At 36.8% G+C, this 24829-nt stretch overlaps 1 protein-coding gene across 1 annotated transcript; it reads left to right on the forward strand.

Moving 5' to 3' along the window:
- Positions 1–12608: 12608 nt before the first annotated feature.
- LOC131483888 (NKG2-A/NKG2-B type II integral membrane protein-like) lies at positions 12609–21988 on the forward strand. The gene is made up of 7 exons (XM_058682255.1): positions 12609–12952; positions 13591–13686; positions 14168–14221; positions 14742–14893; positions 19529–19598; positions 21719–21775; positions 21852–21988. Exons 1-7 carry the CDS (start codon positions 12766–12768, stop codon positions 21986–21988), a joined length of 753 nt encoding a protein of 250 aa, XP_058538238.1. The 5' UTR covers positions 12609–12765.
- Positions 21989–24829: the final 2841 nt, after the last annotated feature.

Genomic DNA, 24829 nt, shown 5'->3' on the forward strand with positions numbered 1-24829 from the left:
TATCCAGGATCAGATGTCCACTCTTATAACTTTTATTCATCACAGTATTTCTAGCCAGAGTAATCTGAAAGAAAAAGAAATAAAAGACACCGAAATTGATAAGGGCAATGCAAAATGGTCCCTATTTTCAAGTGACAGGATTCTCTAGATAGAAAAACCTAAAAGCTCTGCCAAAAATATACAAAACACTGACAATAACAAAAAAACAAAAAACCAAAAACCAAAACCAAAACCAAAAAGATTAGAATAAATAAAATCAGTTAGGTTTCAGAATACAGAATTAATATGCAGAAAACTGTGGGTTCTTTTCTGCACACTAGTAAAAAACTATGAGACACAGAAATGAAAAAAACAATCCCATTTATGTTTATAAGAATAAATTACTGAAGAATAAATATAACAAAGGAAGTAAGTCCTACATTATGAAAACTATCAGACATTGATAAAAGAAATTCAAAGATGACATAAATCAGTAAATGGGAAGATATACCTTGCTCATGGACTGGAAGAATTAATATTGTGAAAATATCCATATTACACGAAACGACCTACGGATTCAATGTAATCCCTATGAAAATACCAATGGCATTTTTCACAGAACTAGATTAAACTACCTTAAAGATGGTATGAAATCACAAAAGACTCTGAATATCCAAACGATACTTTTTATTTAAATTCCTGTTAACTGACATACAGTGTAACGTTTTGTTACAGGTGTGCAACGTAGTGATTCAACACTTCCATACATAAACTAGTGCTCATCGGAGCAAGTGCACTCCGTAATCCCCATCACGTATTTCACTCATTCCCCCACCTACATTTCCTATGGTCACCATCAGGTTGTTATATATAGTTAAGTGTCTGTTTCTTGCCTTGCCTCTCTCTCTCTCTCTTTATTCCCTTTGTTTGCTTTGTTTCTTAAAATCCACATATGAGTGAAAACATATTGCATTTGTCTTTCTCCACTTGACTATTTCACTTAGCATAATTGTCTCTACCTCCATCCAGGTTGTTGCAAATGGAAAGATTTCTTTTTGTTGTCTCCTAAAAACATTCCATTGAATATATATATATATATATATATATATATGCATATATGTATACACATATATAATCTCTTTTTTATTTTTTAATGTTTTATGTTTATTTTTTTTGTGAGACAGAGACAGAGCATGAGCAGGGGAGGGGCAGAGAGAGAGAGGGAGGCACACAATCCAAAGCAGGCTCCAGGCTCTGAGCTGTCAGCACAGAGCCCGACAGGAGGCTCAAACCCATGAACTGCGAGACCATGACCTGAGCTATAAAGTCAGACGCTGAACCAACTGAGCCACCCAGGTGCCCCTATAAAACCTCTTTTTTATCCAGTCATCATTTCGTGGTTGTTTTTTTTGAGATTTTTCTTGTTTCTTGAAGTAGACCCACATTGCTGTATACTTCACCCTTATGACCACTTTTTCTGCATCCCAAAGGTTTTGCACAGTTTTGTTTTAATTTTCATTTCTTTTGATGTATTTTTTAAAATTTCTTCTTTGATTTCCTGGTTGACTCATTGTTCATTAGCATGTTGTTTAGTCCCCATGTATTTGTGTTTTTTCTAATATGTTTTTTTGGTTGATTTCTAATATCAAAGTGTAGTGGTCAGAAAAGGTGCATGTTACGATTTCAAACTTTTTGTATGATTTGGGGCCTGTTTTGTGAACTAATACGTGATCTATTCTGGACAATGTTCAATATGCACTTGAAAAAGATGTGAGTTCTGCCATGTTAGGATGGATTCTGAATATATTTGTTAAGTCCATCTGATACAGAATGTCTTTCAAAGTCGTCGTTTACTTGTTTATTTTCTGTTTGATAATCTGTCCATTGTTGTAAGTGGGTGTTAAAGTCCCCTACCATTATTGTGTTACTATCAAACAGTTCCTTTTGTTTGTTATTAGTTGTTTTATATATTTGGCTGCTTCCACTTTGGGTGCATATATATAATTGTTAGATCTTCTTGTTGGCTTGTCCCCTTTATGATTATACAATGCCCTTCTCTGTCTCTTTTTTACTGTCCAGATCCAGAAGGCACAAAGAACTCCCGTCAAAATCAACAAAAGCTAGTCAACACCACCGAGACATATTGTAATTAGACGTGCAAAATATGTTGATGAAGAAAAAAATCTTAAACACAGAAAGACAAAAGAAATCCTTAACTTATAATGGAAAACCCATAGGGGTCACTGCACTTTTCTCAACAGAAACTTGAGGAGTCAGAAGGGAGTGGCCTGGTATATTCAAATGCTGAATGAGAAAAATCTGCAGCCATGAAAACTCTATCCAGTAAGACTATCTTCAGAATAGAAGGCAAGGTAAAGACTCATTCAGACAAATGAAACTAAAGGAGTTCATGACCAATAACCAGTCCTGAAAGTAATGAAAATGGATCTGGAGGATTTTATCCTAAATGAAATTAGTCAGACAGAGAAACACACGCACCATATGATTTAGCTGATAGTGTGGAATCTAAAAACAAACAAAACAGAAGCAGACATATACAGAGAGGCTAAAGTTGTGATTGACATAAAGAAGGAGGGAAAAAGGAATGTCTGAAATAGGCAAAAGAAAGTAAGTGGTACAAACTTTCAGTTATACAATAAATAAATCACAGGGATGTAAATTATAACATAGGGAATATAGGCAACAATATTGTATTAATTTTGTATGGTGATCGATATAAAAAGCTTTATTGTGATGATTGTATTATAATGTGGATAAATGTGGAATCACCATGACTACACCTGAAACTAATATAATATTCTATGTCAACTCTCATTAAAATCATTAAAAATAAATACATAAAAATAAAATAGCCACCCACCTTTGCAAAAACAAAAAACAAAAACCCAGAAACACAGACCAATAGAAATATACAGGCAAATATCCTCAAAAATTATTCATAAATAAAGTCCAATAATGTACAATAAAGGAAAAGAATTCCATTGAGGCAAATTAGGTAATTTACATTTAATGTGTTTTTTTTCTTTTGATATTCATGTATCATTTAATTGTGTTTTAAAAGTACTTTTCTCTGCACTCTCCCAATGTTGTCAGTTAAGTGAAATTTTTAAAAAATCACATTCATTTTCCCACCTACCTAGTTAGACTTAGGCTCTTCTCATGTACAACAAATATTCCTAATTAAATAGAGACAACTAGCTATCACTGGAGGATGAAGCAATGAATAATATGAGTAATTATTTAACATTCACATTTCTGGCATGGTGCTGTTGTTCACTATTATTCAATGTTTTATCCTTCCCACAGGCATTTACTTATCAGCAGCAACCTAAATAACTCATTTGCAAATAACATTGAGTACAGGTATATTAAAACTAAGGCAGAAAAATTGAGAAGAAAGGTTCTGAAATTGTTATCTTTGTGCCAGTGACAATAAAATTGAAAATGTAATAAGTCTTCAGAATTACTGCCAAATACCATTAAATACCTGTTACGGGGATGATGATTTTAGAATATTCTCCATATAATAGAAATGACATACCAAGGGCTTAAAAAAAGAAGTTGGTAATGTGAAGATGTACCAAAATTGTGTAAAAGTAAAACTTAAACATCGAAGATATTTTACACGAGGCATAAGTTCTCAGTGTTTGTGTCAGATGCAAACAAATTAACAGCCTAAGTGGTCAAGTCTCTGACCTCAGTGTCTTGTGGAACACAAAAATTTCTCAGAGGCACTTGCCAATGGACAAACTACATGACTACAAGCTCAAAGTTCCCTACATTCTGGAGGTGTGTGAGGAGATAAAGTGTCTTCAAAATAGCCCAACGGTAAGAATTTCCTGTCCAAATTTGAAGTGACACACTGATGAGAAATCTACTTTTTCCACGATTGCCTCCTTCTGAGGTCTCACAGGGCCGGCAGGCTGTGAAGACCACAGATACTGTCTGGTTACAAGAGGAACCTGGTTCCTTCTGGATGATGCATGACTGTCTGGCCAACAGAAGGTATGTGTCACTACTGCCACTACTAGTCACCTCATTTAGTGGGAGATACAAATGCTGGATGGGACGCACCTGAGGCACAACTAATATACAATCACATTGCATAAAACATTGGTATCTGTACTCCAACAACTCAGGGTGAAAAACAAGGACGAGTAGGAAACATATTGGAGAATTTCTTAAAATATTTAAATTCTCACCTGTGGAAAAGTAATTAAGTGCATATACGCAGGTGCAATTGTGTTTGCAAATCAACATCATTTCACGTGAAACCCATGAGCATCATGTCAAAACCCTTAATTTGCATTTGCCATTAATTATAGATACAGTTACATTATTTGATATTTAGCTCAGCCTTAAGAAAGAGATCTTAAGATGAATCCATCAAATCATAATGGTCAAACGTAATTCCTCATACATTTGCTTAGATGAATGAAAGCGGTTTGATTTTTCATAAAAAGCAAGATGAGGTACTTTCTGTAAAATGCTAATTTAAACTGAACTATAAACAATCAAAACACTTCTTAAAAAATTGAACAAAATTTGGCAAAAAAGATATTCAATATTGAAAGACATTCCTGTCTAATGAATTATGTGACATGGTCCAAAGGATATGAATCAGTAAAGTTAATGTGGCTATTGTGTTAAAAATAATTAAAATAACTGCTATATTACTGAGAGCTTTAAAAAGCCAGATTGACTATTAAAGGCTTTATATGCATTCTATTTAACTTATTTTCATCCCCATTTTATATTAGTAAAAACTAGGTAGCGGGACACGAAGTAACTTTTTAAAGGCCATTCTTTGTACATTTGAGAGCCAAAAGGAATTCCAGATTTCGTTGCCTGCAGAGCTCATTGACTGAATTATTACATTACAATTATTTGATTTATTAGAATTCCTTATACAACTAAAGCTACCCTCACTGCCTTGAGATTCATAGATCTTTCTGGAATTTTGTACCAACAGCATTCTTCCATAAAAGTTCTACACTTCTATTTATTACTTTATGGTGTAATATATTTGCCATTATATCAATTGACTATTTCTGGTGTTGTATAAATCCTTAAAAATTATTTTTTGCAGGCAGAACAGCATGGAAATTTTTGTGTGTGTCTCACTTCCATGAAATACAACCAGACCAAACACTAAACCATCCTGCACACCTAGAAAACTGGTCTGAGGGGTAACACAGCAATCTGCACAACCTGAACCACAGAATTCAGCAGGTACGCGGCACAGAGAGATGAACTGGGGGAGAGAGAAACTGAGAGGGCAGGGAGCTGTTTTTGGGTGCAGAGAGAGGATGGAGATGGGGTTGGGGGGGAAGTGGGGGACAGAATACGGGAAAAGCAACCCCCACCCAAAGCAGCTGGAGAGAAAGTGGAAAAGTGGAAACAGCCGCAGGGACTGAACTAAAAAGGGAGAAGGGAGAAAGGAGAGGGTTTAAATTCCATTAAGACTCTATAAACGGAGAGCACAGAGGCTGCAACTCTGCAGCTCGATACCTGGTGGTGCTCTGGTGGGCAGGACAAGTCCCCAGGAGCAGAATGGAGTCCGGAGGTCTTCAGGCCACATGGGAAGAGCTGGTTCCCCTCCTGAGAGGACACCTGGTAGAGGGTGCATGAGTCCCACAAAGGCAAGGCTCCAGCGGACCCGGGAGAAAAACCACATTCGCTGGTGCTGGAACAAGGTTGCTGGGGGTGAAGCCTGGTGCCCGATGCGTGTTGTGATTTGCCTTAATCCCTGAAATGCTGCTGCTACATGATCGCGTGAACTTTTTCTGAGGCAGGCTGGCACCCGGCTGCAGGCTCTGGGCATTGGCAGCAGCACGGTCCCGTGAACATTCCTGGGTGCCGCCGGCACCCGGCCATTGCTCAGTGAGTCCTTCCCGCAGAGGGGTGGAGCGGGTCAAAGCCGCAATTCTTCAGAAGTAAGGGGCCGGTAAGAACAGGCACATCTGAGATAAAACTCAAGACGGAGATTCTGCCTGGGGCTTGGTCACAGACAGTGTAAAAACGGGGAGTGGATGGAGCCAAAGACAAAGGACAGGTGCACGATTGCTATTGGGGAAGAACACAGTTCCAATACCGGAGACCGGGTGGCTGAGGGACGCCATTTCCACTGCTTCCACGCATGTGCATGCGCATGCGCACTGATGAGCACCGCAATAATCCACCCCAGTAGGCTAGCAGCGCCATCTAGTGGAGAGCGGAGCTGTTACACTAAGCCCTGCTCAACTGGGCCAAGCTCACTGTTCAAGAGCACGTCTCTCTGCCTGTTTAGTTTATGAACTATAAAGTGCTTCATAGTTTGACTTTTAGGGCCAAACGAAGTAATTTCAGTCGTATTTCAGTCTGTTTGCCGGTCCATCTATTCAATTTTCTTTCTTTTTTTTTCTTTTTTCTCTTTTTTGTTTTTCTTTTTCTTGAATACAGGAAGAGAAAAAATTCACTTTAATTTTCAATTTTTATTAAAAATATTTTTCTTTCATTTTTCTTCTACTATATTTTTTACTTTTGTTTAAATTTTTTCAAATTCTATTTTACTTCCATCATTTTATTTTATTCTACTTCAGTGTATTCATTTTTTCAAATTTTCTTATTTCCCTTTTTTTTCTTTTTCCTTTTTTTCTCTAATCTATTAACCCCTTTCAACACCCAGAGTAGAACACACTTAGGATCTAGCATCATTTATTCAATTTTTTTGTGTGTGTCTGTTTTTAATTTTTCAATTTTAATATTTTTTTAATTTTAATTTTTTAATTTTAATTTTTATCTCATTAATTCCTTTTCTCCCTTCAAACTAACAAAACAAAGGAATTTACCCCAAAAGAAAGAGAGGAATCTACCCCAAATAGAAAGAGAAACGACAGCCAGGGACTTAACCAACACAGATACAGGCAAGATGTCTGAACCAAAACTTAGAATCACAATAACAAGAATACTAGCTGGAGTCAAAAATAGATTAGAATCCCTTTCTGTGGAGATAAAAGAAGTAAAAGCTAGTCAGGATGAAATAAAAATGCTATAACTGAGCTGCAATCTCAAATGTATGCCACGGTGGCAAAGATGGATGAGGTAGAACAATCAGCGATATAAAGGACAAACTTATGGAAAATAATGAAGAGGAAAATAGAGGAATATTAAGGCAAAAGAGCATTATTTAGGAATTAGAGAAATCAATGACTCATTAAAAAGGAACAACATCAGAATCATAGGGGTCACAGAAGAGGAAGAGAGAGAAATAGGGGTAGAAGGGTTATGTGAGCAAATCATAGTGGAAAACCTTCCTAACCTGGGGAAAGACACAGGCATCAAAATCCAAGAAGCACAGAGGATTCCCATTAGACTCAACAAAAACCAACCACCAACGAGGCATATTATAGTCAAATTCACAAAATACTCAGGTAAGGAAAGAATTATGAAAGCAGCAAGGAAAAAAAGTCCCTAACCTACAAGGGAAAACAGATCAGGTTTGCAGCAGATCTATCCACAGAAACTTGGCAGGCCAGAAAGGAGTGGCGGGATATATTCAGTGTGCTGTACCAGAAAAATATATAGCCAAGAATTCTTTATCCAGCAAGGCTGTCATTCAAAATAGAAGGAGAGATAAAAAGTTTCCCAAACAAAAATTAAAGGAGTTTGTGACCACTAAACCAGCCCTGCAAGAAATTTTAAGGGGGACTCTCTGAGGGAAGAAAACATGAGAAAAAGAAAGAAAGAAAGAAAGAAAGAAAGAAAGAAAGAAAGAAAGAAAGAAAGAAAGACCAAAAGCAACAGAGATTAGAAAGGACCAGAGAACAGCACCAGAAACTCCAACTCTACAAGCAACATAATGGCAATAAATTCATATCTTTCAGTACTCACGCTAAACATCAATGGACTCAATGCTCCAATCAAAAGACATAGGGTAACAGAATGGCTAAGAAAACAAGATCCATCTATATGCTGTTTACAAGAGACCCACTTTAGACCCAAAGTCACTTTCATATTGAAAGTAAGGGGATGGAGAACCATCTATCATGCTACTGGTCAACAAAAGAAAGTTGGAGTAGCCATATTTATATAAGACAATGTAGAGTTTAAAATAAAGACTATATCAAGAGATGAAGAAGGGAAGTATATCATAATTAAGGGGTCTATCCACCAAGAAGACCTAACAATTATAAACATTTATGCACCAAATGTGAGAACACCAAATATGTAAATCAATTAATCACAAACATAAAGAAACTCATTGCTAATAATACCATAGTAGTAGGGGACTTCAACATCCCACTTACAGCAATGGACAGATCATCTAATAAAAAACTCAACAAGGAAATAACGGCTTTGAATGACACACAGGACCAGATGGACTTAACAGATATATTTAGAACATTTCATCCTAAAGCAGCAGAATATACATTCTTCTCCAGTGCACATGGAATGTTCTCCAGAATAGACCACATACTGGGACACAAATCAGCCCTCAAACAAGTACAAAAAGACTGAGATCATACTGTGCATACTTTCAGACCACAACACTATGAAACTTGAAATCAACCACAAGAAAAAAATTTGGAAAGGTAACAAATACTTGGAGACTGAAGAACATCCTACTAAAGAATGAATGGGCTAACCAAGAAGTTAAAGAGAAAATTAAAAGTTCATGGAATCCAATGAAAATGATAACACCACAACCCAAAACCTCTGGGATGCAGGAAAGGTGGTCATAAGAGGAAAGTATATAACAATTCAGGCCTTCCTAAAGAAGGAAGAAAGATCTCACATACACAACCTAACTTTGCACCTTAAAGAGCTGGAAAAAGAACAGCAAATACAACCAAACCAGCAGAAGACAGGAAATAATAAAGATGAAAGCAGAAATTAATGCTATGGAAACCAAAAAACAAAACAAACAAACAAACAAAAACAAACAAACAAAAAACAGTAGAGCAGATCAATGAAACCAAAAGCTGGTTCTTTGAAAGAATTAACAAAATTAATAAACCACTAGCCAGTTTGATCAAAAAGAAAAAAGGAATGGACCCAAATAAAGAAAATCAAGAATGAAAGAGGAGAGATCACCACCAAAACAGCAGAAATAAAAACAATAATAAGAGAATATCATGAGCAATTATACACCAATAAAATAAACAGTCTGGAAGAAATGGACAAATTCCTCGAAACATATACACTACCAAAACTGAAACAGGAAGAAATCAAAAATTTGAACAGACCCATAACCAGTAAAGAAATCGAACTAGTAATCAAAAATCTCCTCAAAAACAAGAGTCCAGGGTCAGATGGCTTTCCAGGGGAATTCTAACAAATATTTAAGGAAGAGTAACACCTATACCTTTGAAACTGTGCCAAAAAATAGAAATGGAAGGAAAACTTCCAAACTCTTTCTATGAAGCCAACATTACCTTGATTCCAAAACCAGACAGAGACCTCACTAAAAAGGAGAACTATAGACCAATTTCCCTGGTGAACATGGATGCAAAAATCCTCAATAAGATATTAGCCAACCAGATCCAACAATACATTAAAAAAAATTATCCACCACTACCAAGTGGGATTTATACCTGGGATGCAGGACTGGTTCAATATGCACAAAACAATCAATGTGATTCAGCACACCAATAAAAGAAAGGACAAAAATCACATGATCCTCTCAATAGATGCAGAGAAAGCATTTGACAAAATACTTTCTTGATAAAAACCCTCAAGAAAGTAGGGATACGAGGATCAAACCACAAGATCATAAAAGCCATATATGAAAGACCCAACACTAATATCATCCTCAAGGGGAAAAAACTGAGAGCTTTCCCCTAAGGTCAGAAACAAGAGAGGGATGTCCACTCTCACCACTGTTATTCAACATAGTACTGGAAGGCTTAGCCTCTGCAATCAGACAACACAAAGAAATAAAAGGCATCCGAATCAGCCAGGAGGAGGTCAAACTTTCACTCTTCGCAGATGACATGATACTTTATATGGAAAACCCAAAAGATTCCACCAAAAAACTTCTAGAACTGATTCATGAATTCAGCAAAGTTGCAGGATATAAAATCAATGCACACAAATCGGTTGCATTCCTATACACCAACAATGAAGCAACAGAAAGAGAAATCAAGGAATCTATCCCATTTCCAATTGGAACAAAAACCATAAAATACCTAGGAATAAATCTAACCAAAGAGGTGAAAAATCTATACACTGATAACTATAGAAAGCATATAAAAGAAATCGAAGAAGACACAAAAAAATGGAAAAAGATTCCATGCACCTGGATAGGAAGAACAAATATTGTTAAAATGTCAATACTACCCAAAGCTATCTATATATTCAATGCAATTTCTATCAAAATAACACCAGAATTCTTCACAGAGCTGGAATAAATAATCCTAAAATTTGTAGGGAACCAGAAAAGACCCCGAATAGCCAAAGAAATCTTGAAAAAGAAAACCAAAGCAGGACGCATCATAATCCCAGACTTCAAGCTGTACTACAAAGCTGTAATCATCAAGACAGTATGGTACTGGCACAAGAACAGACACTCAGATCAATGGAACAGAATAGAGAACCCAGAAAGGGGCCCACAAGCATATGGCCAACTAATCTTTGACAAAGCAGGAAAGAATATCCAAGGGAACAAAGACAGTCTCTTCAGCAAGTGGTGCTGGGAAAACTGGACAGCGACATGCAGAAGAATGAACCTACACCACTTTATTACACCATACACAAAAAGAAACTCAAAATAGATGAAAGACCTAAATGTAAGACAAGAAGCCATCAAAATCCTTGAGGAGAAAGCAGACAAAAACCTCTTTGATCTTGGCTGCAGCAACTTCTTACTCAGCACATCTCTGGAGGCAGGGAAACAAAAGCAAAATGAACTATTGGGACCTCATCAAAATAAAAACTTCTGCACAGCGAAAGAAGTAATCAGCAAAACTCAAAGGCAACCCACGGAATGGGAGAAGATATTTGCAAATGACATATCAGATAAAGGGTTAGTATCCAAAATCTATAAAGAACTTATCAAACTAAACACCCAAAAAACAAATAATCCAGTGAAGAAATGGGCAAAAGACATGAATAGACACTTCTCCAAAGAAGGCATCCAGATGGGCAACCGACCAATGAAAAAATGCTCCACATCACTCATCATCAGGGAAATACAAATCGAAACCACAATGAGATACCACCTCACCCCTGTCAGAATGGCTAATATTAACAATTCAGGCAACAACAGATGTTGGCGAAGATGTGGAGAAAGAGGATCTCTTTTGCATCGTTGGTGAGAATGCAAGCTGGTGCAGCCACTCTGGAAAAACGGTATGGAGGTTCCTCAAAAAATTAAAAATAGAACTACCCTATGACCCAGCAATTGCACTACTAGGTATATATCCAAGGGATACAGGTATGCTGTTTCGAAAGGACACATGCACCCCAATGTTTATAGCAGCACTATCAACAATAGCCAAAGTCTGGAAAGAGCCCACATGTCCATCAATGGATGAATGGATAAGGAAGTTGTGTATATATATACATATATATATATATATATGTATATATATACACATATATATACACATACATATATATATGTGCATATATATATGTATATATACACATATATATACACATACATATATATATATGTGCATATATATATATATATATATATATATATATATACACACACAGTAGACTATTACTCGCCAATCAAAAGGAATGAAATCTCGCCATTTGCAACTATGTGGATGGAACCAGAGGGTATTATGCTAAGCAAGATTAGTCAGTCAGAGAAAGACAAATATATGACTTCACTCATCTGAGGACTTTAAGACACAGAACAGATGAACACAAGGGAAAGGAAGCAAAAGTAATATAAAAACAGGGAGGGGGACAAAACAGAAGAGACTCATAAATATGGAGAACAAACTGAGGTTTACTGGAGGGGTTGTGTGAGGGGGGATGCTCTATGTGGGTAAGGGGCATTAAAGAATCTACTCCTGAAATCATTGTTGTACTATATGCTAATTAATTTGGATGTAAATTAAAAAAATAAAAATTAAAAAATATATATATTTTTTGCTCTTTTGTTTTCAGTGTTGTTCAGGTTTCAGATACGTTTAGTGGGTCATGTAATATTGTGCAACATATAAAATCTTTCTTTTAAAATTTAACGATGTCACAGAATTCCAAATTTATTTAAAATAAAAGATCATTTGATAGCACATGACCTTTCAGGAAAGAAATCTAAGTCCCCAAATAGAAATATTTTACTTCAGGGAATTTCTATTTGTGCTAAAACTAGTATTCTCCAATCAGAACACTCAATTTTTAACCAATAGTGGTTTTAAATTGTCCAAAACATCATGCAGCTTTCTTTTCCTAATACTGCGTTTTAATTTTAGCCCAGTTGATAGTGTTGAAATGTTTCTGCGGAATCATAAGGACAGTATTACGAATTCCTTTATTCCTCTCTCATTTATTTCTTTACATTTTTCCAACAAATACTATTGTGTCAAACATAGAATAGCATAGTAAAAACCACTTATTCTATCATGAAACACTTATTTCTATCTCTACAGAAGTTAGTACCAGACTTTATATTGTTCAACTGCAAATGAGGAGCATCCCTCACCCTGCACCCCACCCGGTGTCACTGTACTAGCAATGTCGTCAGCACATGACACACACTCTTGATCAAGACCTTCAGGGCAGTTTCATCCACATTGTAGCTGACACTACTCAGCTGCAGACATGAACAACCAAGGCGTGACTTATGCGGAACTCCATCATGCTAAGGGCTCAAAAAGACAGCAAGTGCAACCTAAGGGCACGAAGTGTTCCATTTCAGTAACTGAGGAGGAGATAGCCTATGCAGAATTAAATCTTCAAAATGCTTCTCGGGCCCTTCAAGGGAATGGCAAGAGCTCTCCCTGCAAAGGTAAAACATTTAATACACACACAGTATACCTGTTCTAGAATGTGCAGTTGGGGTACAGGGGTGTAGGGAGTGAGTAGGGAATGATCTCGCATATTTTTCATTTGTGACAATCTGAACTTGAATTTGGAATACGGTACTGTAATTAAAATCTGAGAACTAACTTTGTTCAGGCATTGTTGTAATTTGTAGTCTTTACCAACATGTCATGGAGTAGTATATTTACTGTAAATGCAAGGGTATATTCTGAGAGAAGATTACAATAGCAGATACAGGTTTGGAGTCCCAAGTTTTTATGTGGGATTCCATGTGCATTGTTGGTTCTGTTTGTAAATTTTCTTTTTTTAAAAAATTTTTTTTTCCAACTTTTTTTTTTTATTTATTTTTGGGACAGAGAGAGACAGAGCATGAACGGGGGAGGGGCAGAGAGAGAGGGAGACACAGAATCGGAAGCAGGCTCCAGGCTCCGAGCCATCAGCCCAGAGCCTGATGCGGGGCTCGAACTCACGGACCGCGAGATCGTGACCTGGCTGAAGTCGGACGCTTAACCGACTGCGCCACCCAGGCGCCCCCTGTTTGTAAATTTTCTAAATGATTATTTCTGTGCATCCTTTCTCAGTGTTTTCATTTCTCTTTCTACTATTTATCATCATGTCCAGAGAAGCTCATTGCTGGGATCCTGGGAATCATCTGTCTCGTCTTGATGTCCACTGTGGTAATACTAGCTGTTAATCCCGGTCAGTAAGTGTTTAAATGACGAAAGGGAATATTTCACTTTAATGGTCCTCAGTGGCTCAAAATACTTCATAACATTATGGAATTTTATTCTCTTATTTAAATGCATTTAAGCTCTAACTTGGAATGATTATTCTGAAACTGTCAAAGGTAGAAATAACAACAATTGTCGGTAGTATTACATATTTATTCTCATAACTCGGATTTCATAACTCAAAGACAAGGTATAGGAAAGAGACCTTATGGAGAAACACAAATTAATTCTTGAGATTGGTTACCAAATACTGTAAGAGGTGGTGCGGTTTGATTCGTTTAGGCTTTTGAAATGTCTTCCCCCGTTATTCAGTTTTTACTGGTAAAATTAATTTTATTACAGTTTTCTAATTCTAAACCATACACCAAATTTCAAACGAAGAGACTCAGTCATTATGATTTGTTTAGTTTAACATTAAGTTTGTATGAGGATTACTTTAATTGTTCTAGGTACTGACACACCAGAGCAGAATAATTCTTCCCCGGAAACAAGGATCCAGAAAGGTACAACATCATTTTCAAAATTCTGTTATTAGTATAGTTTCTATTTTGTCTCCGTCTGAGGCTAGGCAAAGAAGTGAATCGAGTCTATTTGGGTGAAAATCAATTAGAAGTTCACATATAAACTTTCTGAAATAATGATTATCAGAGAATATTACTTCTTCTGTAACAATTTGAAGAAATACTCATTTAAAACCACCATACGCATTGTTACCAATCACCTCAAACTTCCTCTTGCTATAACATGGTAAGAGACAAATCATTTTACTATCCATAAAAGTGATTTTGTTCAGTGACTCTCAGGACATGTAGAGATGGATATTTTTGTGTGTTTGCTTTGTATGGGCACATAAATTAGGATGAGAACCTGACCATTCTCTATGAGTGTGTGTGAGCCTATTTTATTTATACCATCCTGGGAGGATGCATAGATATGTGATGTATACATATGTATATACCCATGCAAAAATTTGAGTTTTGTAATATTCAAAATTTTTGATAATATCTCATAATCTTCTTCTAGCACATCACTGTGGTCGTTGTCCAGAAGAGTGGGTTACGTATTGCAACAATTGCTATTACATCAGCACTGAAAAAAAACCGTGGAATGAGAGTTTGATGTCCTGTGCTTCTAAAAACTCTAACCTGCTCTCTGTAGATAATGAAGAGGATGTGGTAAGATTTCAAATGCTTCCAGAGTTTATTAAAAGCTTATCAGTTAATATTATATTTGTAGAGCTCATCCATATTTTTGTAAATATTTGTAGGTTATTTGTTTTGAAGTCTGTTTATAGTTTGGGTATGATATTTTATTTATATTTTTATATCGTTACTGAACATTTAATAATTTCCAGTTCTTGCTTTTCATAGAAAACCGTGTTTCTATAAATGTCCTTTAGCATGAAATAAACTTTACTATTTAATTTTGATGCTTCAAGGAAAATAAGTACATGATTGCACAAATTGAACACAAACTAGTTAGAACCACGCAATTACAAGACAGATCATGATGTGGAAGTTTAGGGCCTTTATTAGCCCTATCCATTTACATTATGGAGTATCTTTGCTTAATTTTGGACTTTTTCTCAATGGAATCATGCAGTATGCATTTTTATGTGTGTCTCCCTTCGCTCTCATATGACATTTGTAAGGCATTATATTATCGCATTTGTTTATAGTTTGTGAATTTTCACTGCTGTCTTCTGTGAATATGACATTTTAAAATTTATTTTCATAAATTTAGTTCCCTTTTAGTATGTGGATATTATGAATAACTTTTTATGGAAAGCTTTTTCCATGGCCTTTTTCACATATTGTGTTGTATTTATAATAACTTCTATATGATGCATAACTCTATAGTATATGATATACTGCATTTGCTTATAAATATTACACTTATCATAAGAAAATACAAATATAGAAGTATAAGATAATTGTCCTTATGGGTATTTATAATACATTTTCTTCTAAGCATTAGAATGAAATTACACAGTTACGTGTGTATTTCAATTTATCACCTTATTCCAACATTTTTCTAACGCATTGCGTAAACACACAGTGTACAAAATAACCCCTTAATCTCACATTCACTAGTGAAAAATTAATGTAATAATTTCTGATGATTATATAACAGTACCATTTCCTGTGAGAATGCTTGAGTGTATCTCTTGCCCATTTCTCCCGGACAGTGTCGCTTTTCCCTTCTTAGAAGTCCTCGTCCAATTTTAGACATGAGCTCTTTTTTGAGTTTGTAAGACGCGAATAGATTTTGGATGCTGAGACTATCATTTTTACCCTCACATTGGAGGTTTTAATGACACAAATGCATTAATGATACTATAGTCCAATTTATCATTTTGAATGGTGGTGATTATTTTGGACCTACTTCATGACTATCCTGTCCTATGTTACTTTCTAAGATTTAACTTTTCTCTTCATGTCTTTATTTGTTTTTACTCTTAATTAAGGTTTATGACCTACTGGAACTTTCTTTTTGGTGATGCTGTGTTTGTCATGCTGTAAGAAAAAGGTTATACTTTTCTACATCATGACCTAATTGATGGAGCATAATTTGTAGCAAAGTGGATCTTTTCTTCATAAATAACTTTATATATGTACTTATATGCTTTAATCTGCTTTATGTAAATAATGTAGATATCAAACATCTTTATATAGATGATTACATTTTCAGAGATCATAGTCTACGCAGTCTATCACAACCCACAGCAGTTTGAGTAAAATGTAGAGCCTTACTTTCCTTTATGGCCCCTAATGTTGTCCCATTCATAATATAATTGTCTTAAATATTTCTCTACTAAAATTGAGAATCAAACTGATTTTATAATTTTGCTTCAACTGATAACTTTCCCTCAAATATGAAACAATTTAGAAAGCACGAGAGGTGAAGGAAATCCATTAGAACCAGTGATCTTTTTATTTTCTTTTGTTCTTTCTTCCTGACATTCCCTGATTCCTTTTGTTATCAGAAAACTGCTAAAGGGAATTATTTTCAGAGTGGGTCTTGTGGTGACACATTTATTTTAAGCTTATTTATTTCAAGAGAGTCAGAGACAGCACGATTTGGGGGAGAGGGCGGAGAGAGAGAGAGAGAGACAGACAGAGAGAGAGAGAGAAAGAGAGAGAATCCCAAGCAGGCTCCACACTACCAGCACAGAACCAGTTGCAGGATTTGAACTCACAAAACTGTGAGGTCAGAACCTGAGCAGAAACCAAGAGTGGTACACTTAACTGACTTGAGCCACCCAGGTGCCCCTGGTGACAAATGTTCTTAGTTTTCCTTCACCAGACAACGTGTTGATTTCCCCTGCATGCCTGGGTGATATTTTTGTGGGTTTGTCAATTGTTTTTGATCAGAATATGCAGTTAGTGTCTAAAACTTTTGCCGTTCTGGCATGCCCTCCAGGGGAGGGGCAGAGAGAGAGGGAGACACAGAATCCGAAGCAGGCTCCAGGCTCTGAGCTGTCAGCCCAGAGCCTGACTCAGGGCTTGAACCTATGAACAGTGAGATCATGACTGGAGCTGAAGTCAGATGCTCAACTGACTGAGCCACCCAGGTACCCTGCGATTGGGGACTTTTGTGTATACCTATTGGTGTCTGTGGTTTTCCAGCCTCTCTGGCACCAGTCTGGGATATGTGAGGTAAAGAAAATTTCCAGGGAGCTCGCTGCCATGTCATTCCTCAGGTCTCCAGTGCCTGGTTCGGTCAGCTTTCTCATCACCTTTCTGAGTCTTCTTCTATTGTTTTCCGTTTAATGCCCAGGGTTGTAGCTGTATTTGGTGAGAGGAATAGAGAAAATTCTACCCTCTCTATCTTTCCAGAACAGGAAGTCTGGTCTGTAGTGGTTTTAATTTGAATGTTCCCAGGCTAATAGTGTTGAGCATTGTTTCGTATTCTCTTTGCCCTCCATATATGTTTTTCAGTGAAGTTTCTATTGAAATATTTTGCACATATTTTTACTCTTTGTTATTACATTTTGAGAATTTTTTTATGTATCCTGACAGCAACTCTTCTATTGGATGTATGATTTGTAAATATTTCTTCCCAAGACGCTGGCTTGTCTTTCTTTTCTCTTCAAATAGAGAAATTATCCTGATGAACTACACTTTATCACTTTGTTCTTTTATGGTTCATGTGGCTGGTGTTCTAAGAAATCTCTGCCCAACTTTAGGCCATGTGTTTTTTTCTGTTACATCATCTTGAAATTTTATCTTTCACACCTATGTATGAGCCATTTTTATATTTGTGTACGTAGTGTAAAGTATATATTTATTAATAATTTTAATATCCCATTGCTTCCCAAACATTTGTTGAGAAGACTATACTTTCTCCCATGAATGACCTTACATCTCTGTTGAAATGTGCACTCCATATACGTGTGGATATAAATTTTCCACTCTCTAATCTGTTCCATTAATCTCATTATATATATTTTATGTCAATTTCTTATGTTAAAAACCATCATTTTTTTAAACAGTGAGTTTATATCAGTACTTTTTCAGAGTTATCATATCTATTCTAGATCTTTCATGGATGTTTCCTATTATTTTCTATCTTTCTAAAGAAATATATATAGATATAGGTATATACTTATATAGGTATATACCTATATCTATATATCTATATTAAGTATATTTATTTATTTTGAGAGACAGAGTGTGAGAGGGAGAGGGAGAGAGAGATTCCAAGCAGCCTCCTCGCTGTTCAATGCAGAGCTTAATGCAGGACTCAAATCTCATGAACTGTGAGATCATGACCTGAGTCAAAATCAAGAGTTAGACACTTAACCAGCTGAGCCACCCAGGTGCCCCTCTATGGATATTTTTAAAATGAAGAATGAATATTAGTTTTATCATTTGCCTTCTGCATCCGAGAAATCACATCATTTGATCTTTTTTATCCTGCTAATGTGACAGATAAAATCTATGGAACTTCAAACGTAAATCCAACATGGCATTACTTCAATAAATCTACTTATGTGATTGTCCATTATTTTTATATATTGTCAGAATCTATTTATGATTGCCACTGACATGCAATTTAGGTTCTTTTTTAGTATTCCCATCAAAATGTACTTAATACATATTTCTATAACCCCTTTCTTTCTACCCTACAAGGTTATCTTTTTGTTTTTTAATTGGCATTACATTTTTTTTTATTCATAAACTTCTAAATACTCTGTAACCGAGTGTGAAAAGTTTTCTGAATTACAGGTAACATTGTATTAGAAGATATAAGGCAATTCTGATATTTTTCTTTCTTTTTGTTTTGATTTTCGCGTGTCATGTTCGGTAGGATTTTTTTTTTTAAATTTTGTGTCTGGTTTTAAGTATATTTGCCTCTTTTCATAATATTCTTTTATGGATGCACATGGTATACATGCCAACAGATGGCTGGATTTTCAAGTGTCACCGTTGCATGGAATCAGATAATGAACTTCAGCAACAGTGCAAAACGTCCCTTTCATGTTCTTATCTGTACTTAACACTATAGAAATGGAACCATACGCTATGCATACTTTAGTACTGGATCTTTCAGGTTAAACTAAACTTGTGTGATTCATCCAAAAGTTGCATGCAGTTGCAAATTGTTCATAGTCCTTGCCATCCCATTGTCTGATTTTGCTATAATGTATTCATCCATTCTATTGCCGGTGCTCTTGGATATTTGGGTATTGATTCATTTAGACCTACCTTAGTTATGCTAATACACATAAATTCAGAATCAACTTTCAGCTAAATATGTTTATCATTTCTTCCTTCTATAACTTTAGCTGGCTCTTGTCTTTATAGCTTCTTGAGAGGGAAACTACTCAGATCATGCATTTTATAGAATTCTTCTTTTTGAATATAGGTGACAAAGGTACAGAAAGTCTCTAAACACTACTTTCGTTCTAACCCCCCCCCCAAATTTTTATACATTATCATCCAGACAAGGTAATTTCCATCATCCAGTACCAGATATTTTCAAAGACTGCATCTATGAACTATAAATTTTTCAGAAGTGAATGGCTTTCCACATGTTTGGAAATTCTCCAAATTTCTTTCTGTCGTTGCTTCTCGTTGATTCCTTTGTCTTCAGAGAATACACCTTGATTTTTCCAGCCCTTAAAACTAAGTTCCCTATTTATGACCTAGAACACTTTCTATATATGTCAGTTGTCAAGACGGTTCCTAGTGTTTTGACAGTCTTCCATAGTCCTCCTGCTTTTGTGACTAGCTGTTCTATCACTTACTGAGGGAAGAGATTTAAATCTTCAGCTATACTTATAATTCTGTTAGTTTCCATTTCATGTGTTTGAGGGTTCTGTTATCAGGTGACTAATATACATTTATAATTGTTTTATTTTTCTCTTATATTGACACCCTTAACATTTTGAAATGTTTCTTTTAATTTCTACTAATAGTTTGTGTTTTAACAGCTACTTTGTCTGATACTAGAATAGCCATCCCTGCTCACTTATGGGATTCCTGTTTGTAAGGTCTATCTTTTGCTATCCTTTTACTTTCACCTATTGGTGCCTTTGAATGTAAAATGTGTCTGTTACAGAGAGCATGTAGATGGATCTTACTTTTTTAGCCAGGATGGCAATTTCTGTCTTTTGATTGGAATATTTATCTAATTCACAGAATGTCGTTATTGGGATAGTTGAATTCAGGCCTGCCATTTTGCCCTTCACTTTATGTCTATGTATTAGTTTCTTCTTCCACCTTACCTGGCATTTTTTGTATTAAACATATGTTATTTTATTGCTCCATTTTAATTCCACTATGGATGTCTTAACTATATTCTTAACTAATTTCTTTAGTACCTGTAAGAAACAAACGCATCCTTTGTTTGTTTTTATTAGGTAAAATTGACATATAACATTGCATAAATTTAAGGCACACAATGTGTTCATTTGATACATTTATGTATTGCAGTATAATTGCTAAGGTAATGTTAGATAACACCTTTCTCATGTCACATATTTACCATCTTGGGGGTTTTTTTGTGGGTGTTCAGAACAGCTAAGATTTAGTCTTAGCAACTCTGAAGGTTATAATACAGTAATGCTGACTACAATCACTATGCTGTACATTAGATCTCCAGAACTTGTTTATCTATAGTTGTACTTTGTACTCTTAAATATCTCCAGAATTCCCCACCCCTTCCCCTTGTAAACAACATTCTATCCTTAAATTTTACAGGTTCAATTTTTTCAATTCCACATGTGAGACCATACAGTTTTTGCATTCCTTGTCTGACTTTTATCTCTTACAATAATGTCTTCAAGTTTTATCCATTTGCCACAAATGGCAAGATTTCTTTCTTTCTCACAGCTGAATAATTTATATTCAGTGTGTATGAATTTGTATATTGTATATATGTGATACCTTCTTTAACTATAATCTGTTGGCAGATACTTAAACCATTCTAACAGGCATGAGGTGACATCAGCTGGGGGTTTTAAATTTTTTTTTAATTTTTTTAACGTTTATTTATTTTTGAGACAGAGACAGAGCATGAGCGGGGGAGGGGCAGAGAGAGAGGGAGACACAGAATCCGAAGCAGGCTCCAGGCTCTGAGCCATCAGCCCAGAGCCCAACGCGGGCCTTGAACTCATGGACCGCGAGATCGTGACCTGAGCTGAAGTCGGATGCTTAACTGACTGAGCCACCCAGGTGCCCCCAGCTGGTGGTTTTGATTTGCATTTCCCTGATGACTAGTGACCTTATGCACCTTACCTGTATCTGCTTGCCATTTGTATGTCTTTCAAAAAATATCTACTCAAGTCCTTTGCCCATTTTTTGAATTGGATTGTGTTCTTTGCTTTTATTACATTGTAAGCGTTCTTTATATAAATGGATATTACTCCCTTATCTGATATTTGTTTACAGATATTTTCTTCTGCTCTCTACATTGTTCTTTCACTTGCTTGGTTCTTTCCTTGCTGAAAAGATGCTCTTTGGCTTAATGCAGTCCCACTTTTCTTATTTTAGTTTTTGTTGCCTGTGGTTTCGGTATCCAAGAAACCATCGTCTACACCAATGTCAAGGGTATTGTTCCTTTTGCCTCTACCAGTGATTCTATATGTTTATATGTTTCATTGTTTCTAATTTTCGTCTGTTTCAGCTTCAAGAATTCCCTTTAGCATTTCAGTTAGACATATCAAATACTTAAAACTGGTTCTGACACATGGTGGTCTAGAGACCACCACGAGAGTCATGGTGCTGCTGTCCTCTGCCATCCGGGGCAAGCTGAACCATTGACACACCATCCTGTGAGAGGCTGGGAAAGCTTTTATCTCTTCTTCATTTTCGAAAGACAGCTTTGCTGAGTAAGGCATTCTTGGTTGGCTGTTTTTTTTTTCCCCTTTGACCGCCTTAAAAATATCATCCCACTCCCTCCTGCCTTATATTTGGGAAGAAGATCTTGTCGAGATGATCTTTCTGGTATCAGGTACTGCATGCTGGCCTCAGAGCCCTCAGAGCAGTACTGGAACTGTCATCCAAGGTCGGGCACAGATAGAACTACCATCGCCACAAGGTCTCAGTGCACAGGTTCACTTACTGTGGCTGTGGCACTGGGGTCCAAGGTGGCGACACTTGCAGATATGCCACGGAAACTGTATCTGGGTCTCAGGTGCTCATCGCTCTGACTCTGGTTGACAGAAGCTATGTAGCGGTGACCACAGAACTTAGGATGACAAGCCCTAGCAAGGATGGGTCAGAGGATGGAGTTGCCGTGGGTGATGTCAAGTTTTCAAACAATAGCAACCTCGTGTTAACAATGGCAGTCCAGAATCTAGGCATCGAGTGGGGATGGGGTTCAGAGCAGCAGGAGGACCCTTTACATGAAGATACAGAGTCATGGCATGGAACACTATGGGTAGAATCCAGGACAGCAGCAACTTGCACCTAGAGTGGCAGTTAAAGTATTCTTAGGAGCTGAGGGCAGGGTTCAGGGCAGCAGAGTCTGCCCTGGTAATGTTGAGACAGAGCACCAACCTGGGACCAGGAGAGGGCAAAAATCAGACCAGCTCTAGTCTTGTATAAGGGAGGCGCTGTGGCACCCAGTCCCTAAAAGCAGCAATTGGTGTCCCCGAAGGCAAGTCTGACCATAGCAACAGCCCCAGGCTCTGGGAGGAGATACAGAGAGAGCACTCTGGGCTGCTCCAACTAGTGGGATCAGGATCAGTATCGGTGGGACACCTTTGTTGCAAAAGCTGCAGATGTCCACATCGTTGAAGATTATTGGTTCTCCTGCTCCCCTTCTGTCCATGAGGTGACTCCCCCTGGGGGGATTCCTCCAGGTGCCAAGTGGCTCTCAGCTGCAGGGTTGGGTGATGCAGGTAAAATGCTTCCTTTACGTTCTATGGGACCATCCTGGATTTTTGAACTACACCCGGTGTGTGCTGTTTTTCTGTGGTCTAGAGTGTTCCCTGAGCAGTTCTCAGTTTGGAGTTGTATAATTATTGTTCTTATTGCTTTTATTGGGATTTGCTCATCTTCTATGTTGCTGATAGCACTCTTTACGCATATATCATTAGCTGATCGCCATCTACTTCAAATTAATTCTAATTTCCATTAAAATATGTTATATTAACACGAACATAGCTCCTTTTCCCCCTCCTAAGTATTACAGGTATTCCTCAGCTGTTCAAAAATTTGCATTATGCCTGTGGCACCTGCGTGGCTCAGTTGGTTAAGCGTCCAACTCTTGATTTTGGCTCAGGTTGTGATCACATGGTCCATGAGATATGAAGCCTTGAGTCCAGCTCTGCCCTGACAGTGGGTAGCCTGCTTGGGATTCTCTCTCTCCCTCTCTCTGTGCCCCCCCCCATGCTCTTAATAAAATAATAAACACACTTTCAGGAAAATTTGCCTTATGTCAGTTTGCTTTTGTGAAAAACCTACGTTAGTACCAGTTTTTTGCTGAACAACAGAATCTGAAGGGGACTAACGTGTGTAGGAGAAAAGGTGAAAAGCAAAAATTGTGCTCGCTTCTAGTTTTACTGTTAGAGGCATCTCACACCCCCAAGCAGCAAGATTGGCCCTGTCAATTTCATTCCTCAGAAACTATACTCAGCATCTGAGTTCAGTACCAAGCATAGCTTTCAATTGTGTTTTTGAGCATCTGTGTTCAATTTATTTTTCATATCCATTCGCAAGGTGTGTCTTATATCAGAAAAACGCAAGGGAGGTTATTTGGGGGTTATTTATTTTGGTGGGGAATGTTTTGGGGATCAGGGAATATTCAACAATTTTTCCATGTGAATTAATGTTATTTACTTCTTTAGTGTCCACCATTTCGGCTTAGGAACATTTTCATAGGGACGCTCTACTTTCAGAGAGAGCCGGAAACCTGTTCTTACAAGGTTGTACCGAAGCCAGCTACCTTTGGATTCCAAACACTGATTTCCCACTGGAGACTTGAAATGACGCCCTCTTGGTGACTTTGCGCCACAGAAATTAACAAATGCTAAAAAAATAACGTACGTGGTATAGATCCCACCTACAGAGTTATAATGATTGCTTTAAATAATCTCATCTTTTGAAGCAATTCAGAGAGGAAAACATACACACAGGTTTTAAAATATACGAATATATTTACCATTCCTGCGGTCATATTCTGTCTTGTAGATATGCATTACCAACTGGCATCATTTACTTGTAGCTTAAAGAACGTTTTTAGAGGGCAGGTGTACTAAGAGGAAATTGTCTTAGATTTTGTGTTCGTTGTGGGGTCTTTATGCAACTTCTTTTTTGAAAATTTGTTTTGCGAATTTATAATTCTTGTTTGACAAGTGTTTTTATTTTGTTTTGGGTTTGTGTGTGTGTGTGTGTAGGGAGTTGGTTTGTTTCTTGCTTTTTTTTTTTTTTTCAGTGCTTTCAGCTCTGAATTTGACCTTCCCTATCTTTCATCCTTTATCGTTTCTGGAAAGAACTCATCTATTAATCATATCATTATTTTACTAAATGTAATGAGTAGTTTTTTTTTCTTGCTTCTGTCAAGATCACCTCCTTTCTTTTGTTTGCCTTTTTATTTTATTTTTTTTTAAGTTGTGGCAAAAAAATGCACATAACGTAAAACTGACCACATTATCCATG

The sequence above is a fragment of the Neofelis nebulosa genome, chromosome 8 (genome assembly GCF_028018385.1).
Source record: "Neofelis nebulosa isolate mNeoNeb1 chromosome 8, mNeoNeb1.pri, whole genome shotgun sequence".
Classification (NCBI taxonomy): domain Eukaryota; kingdom Metazoa; phylum Chordata; class Mammalia; order Carnivora; family Felidae; genus Neofelis; species Neofelis nebulosa.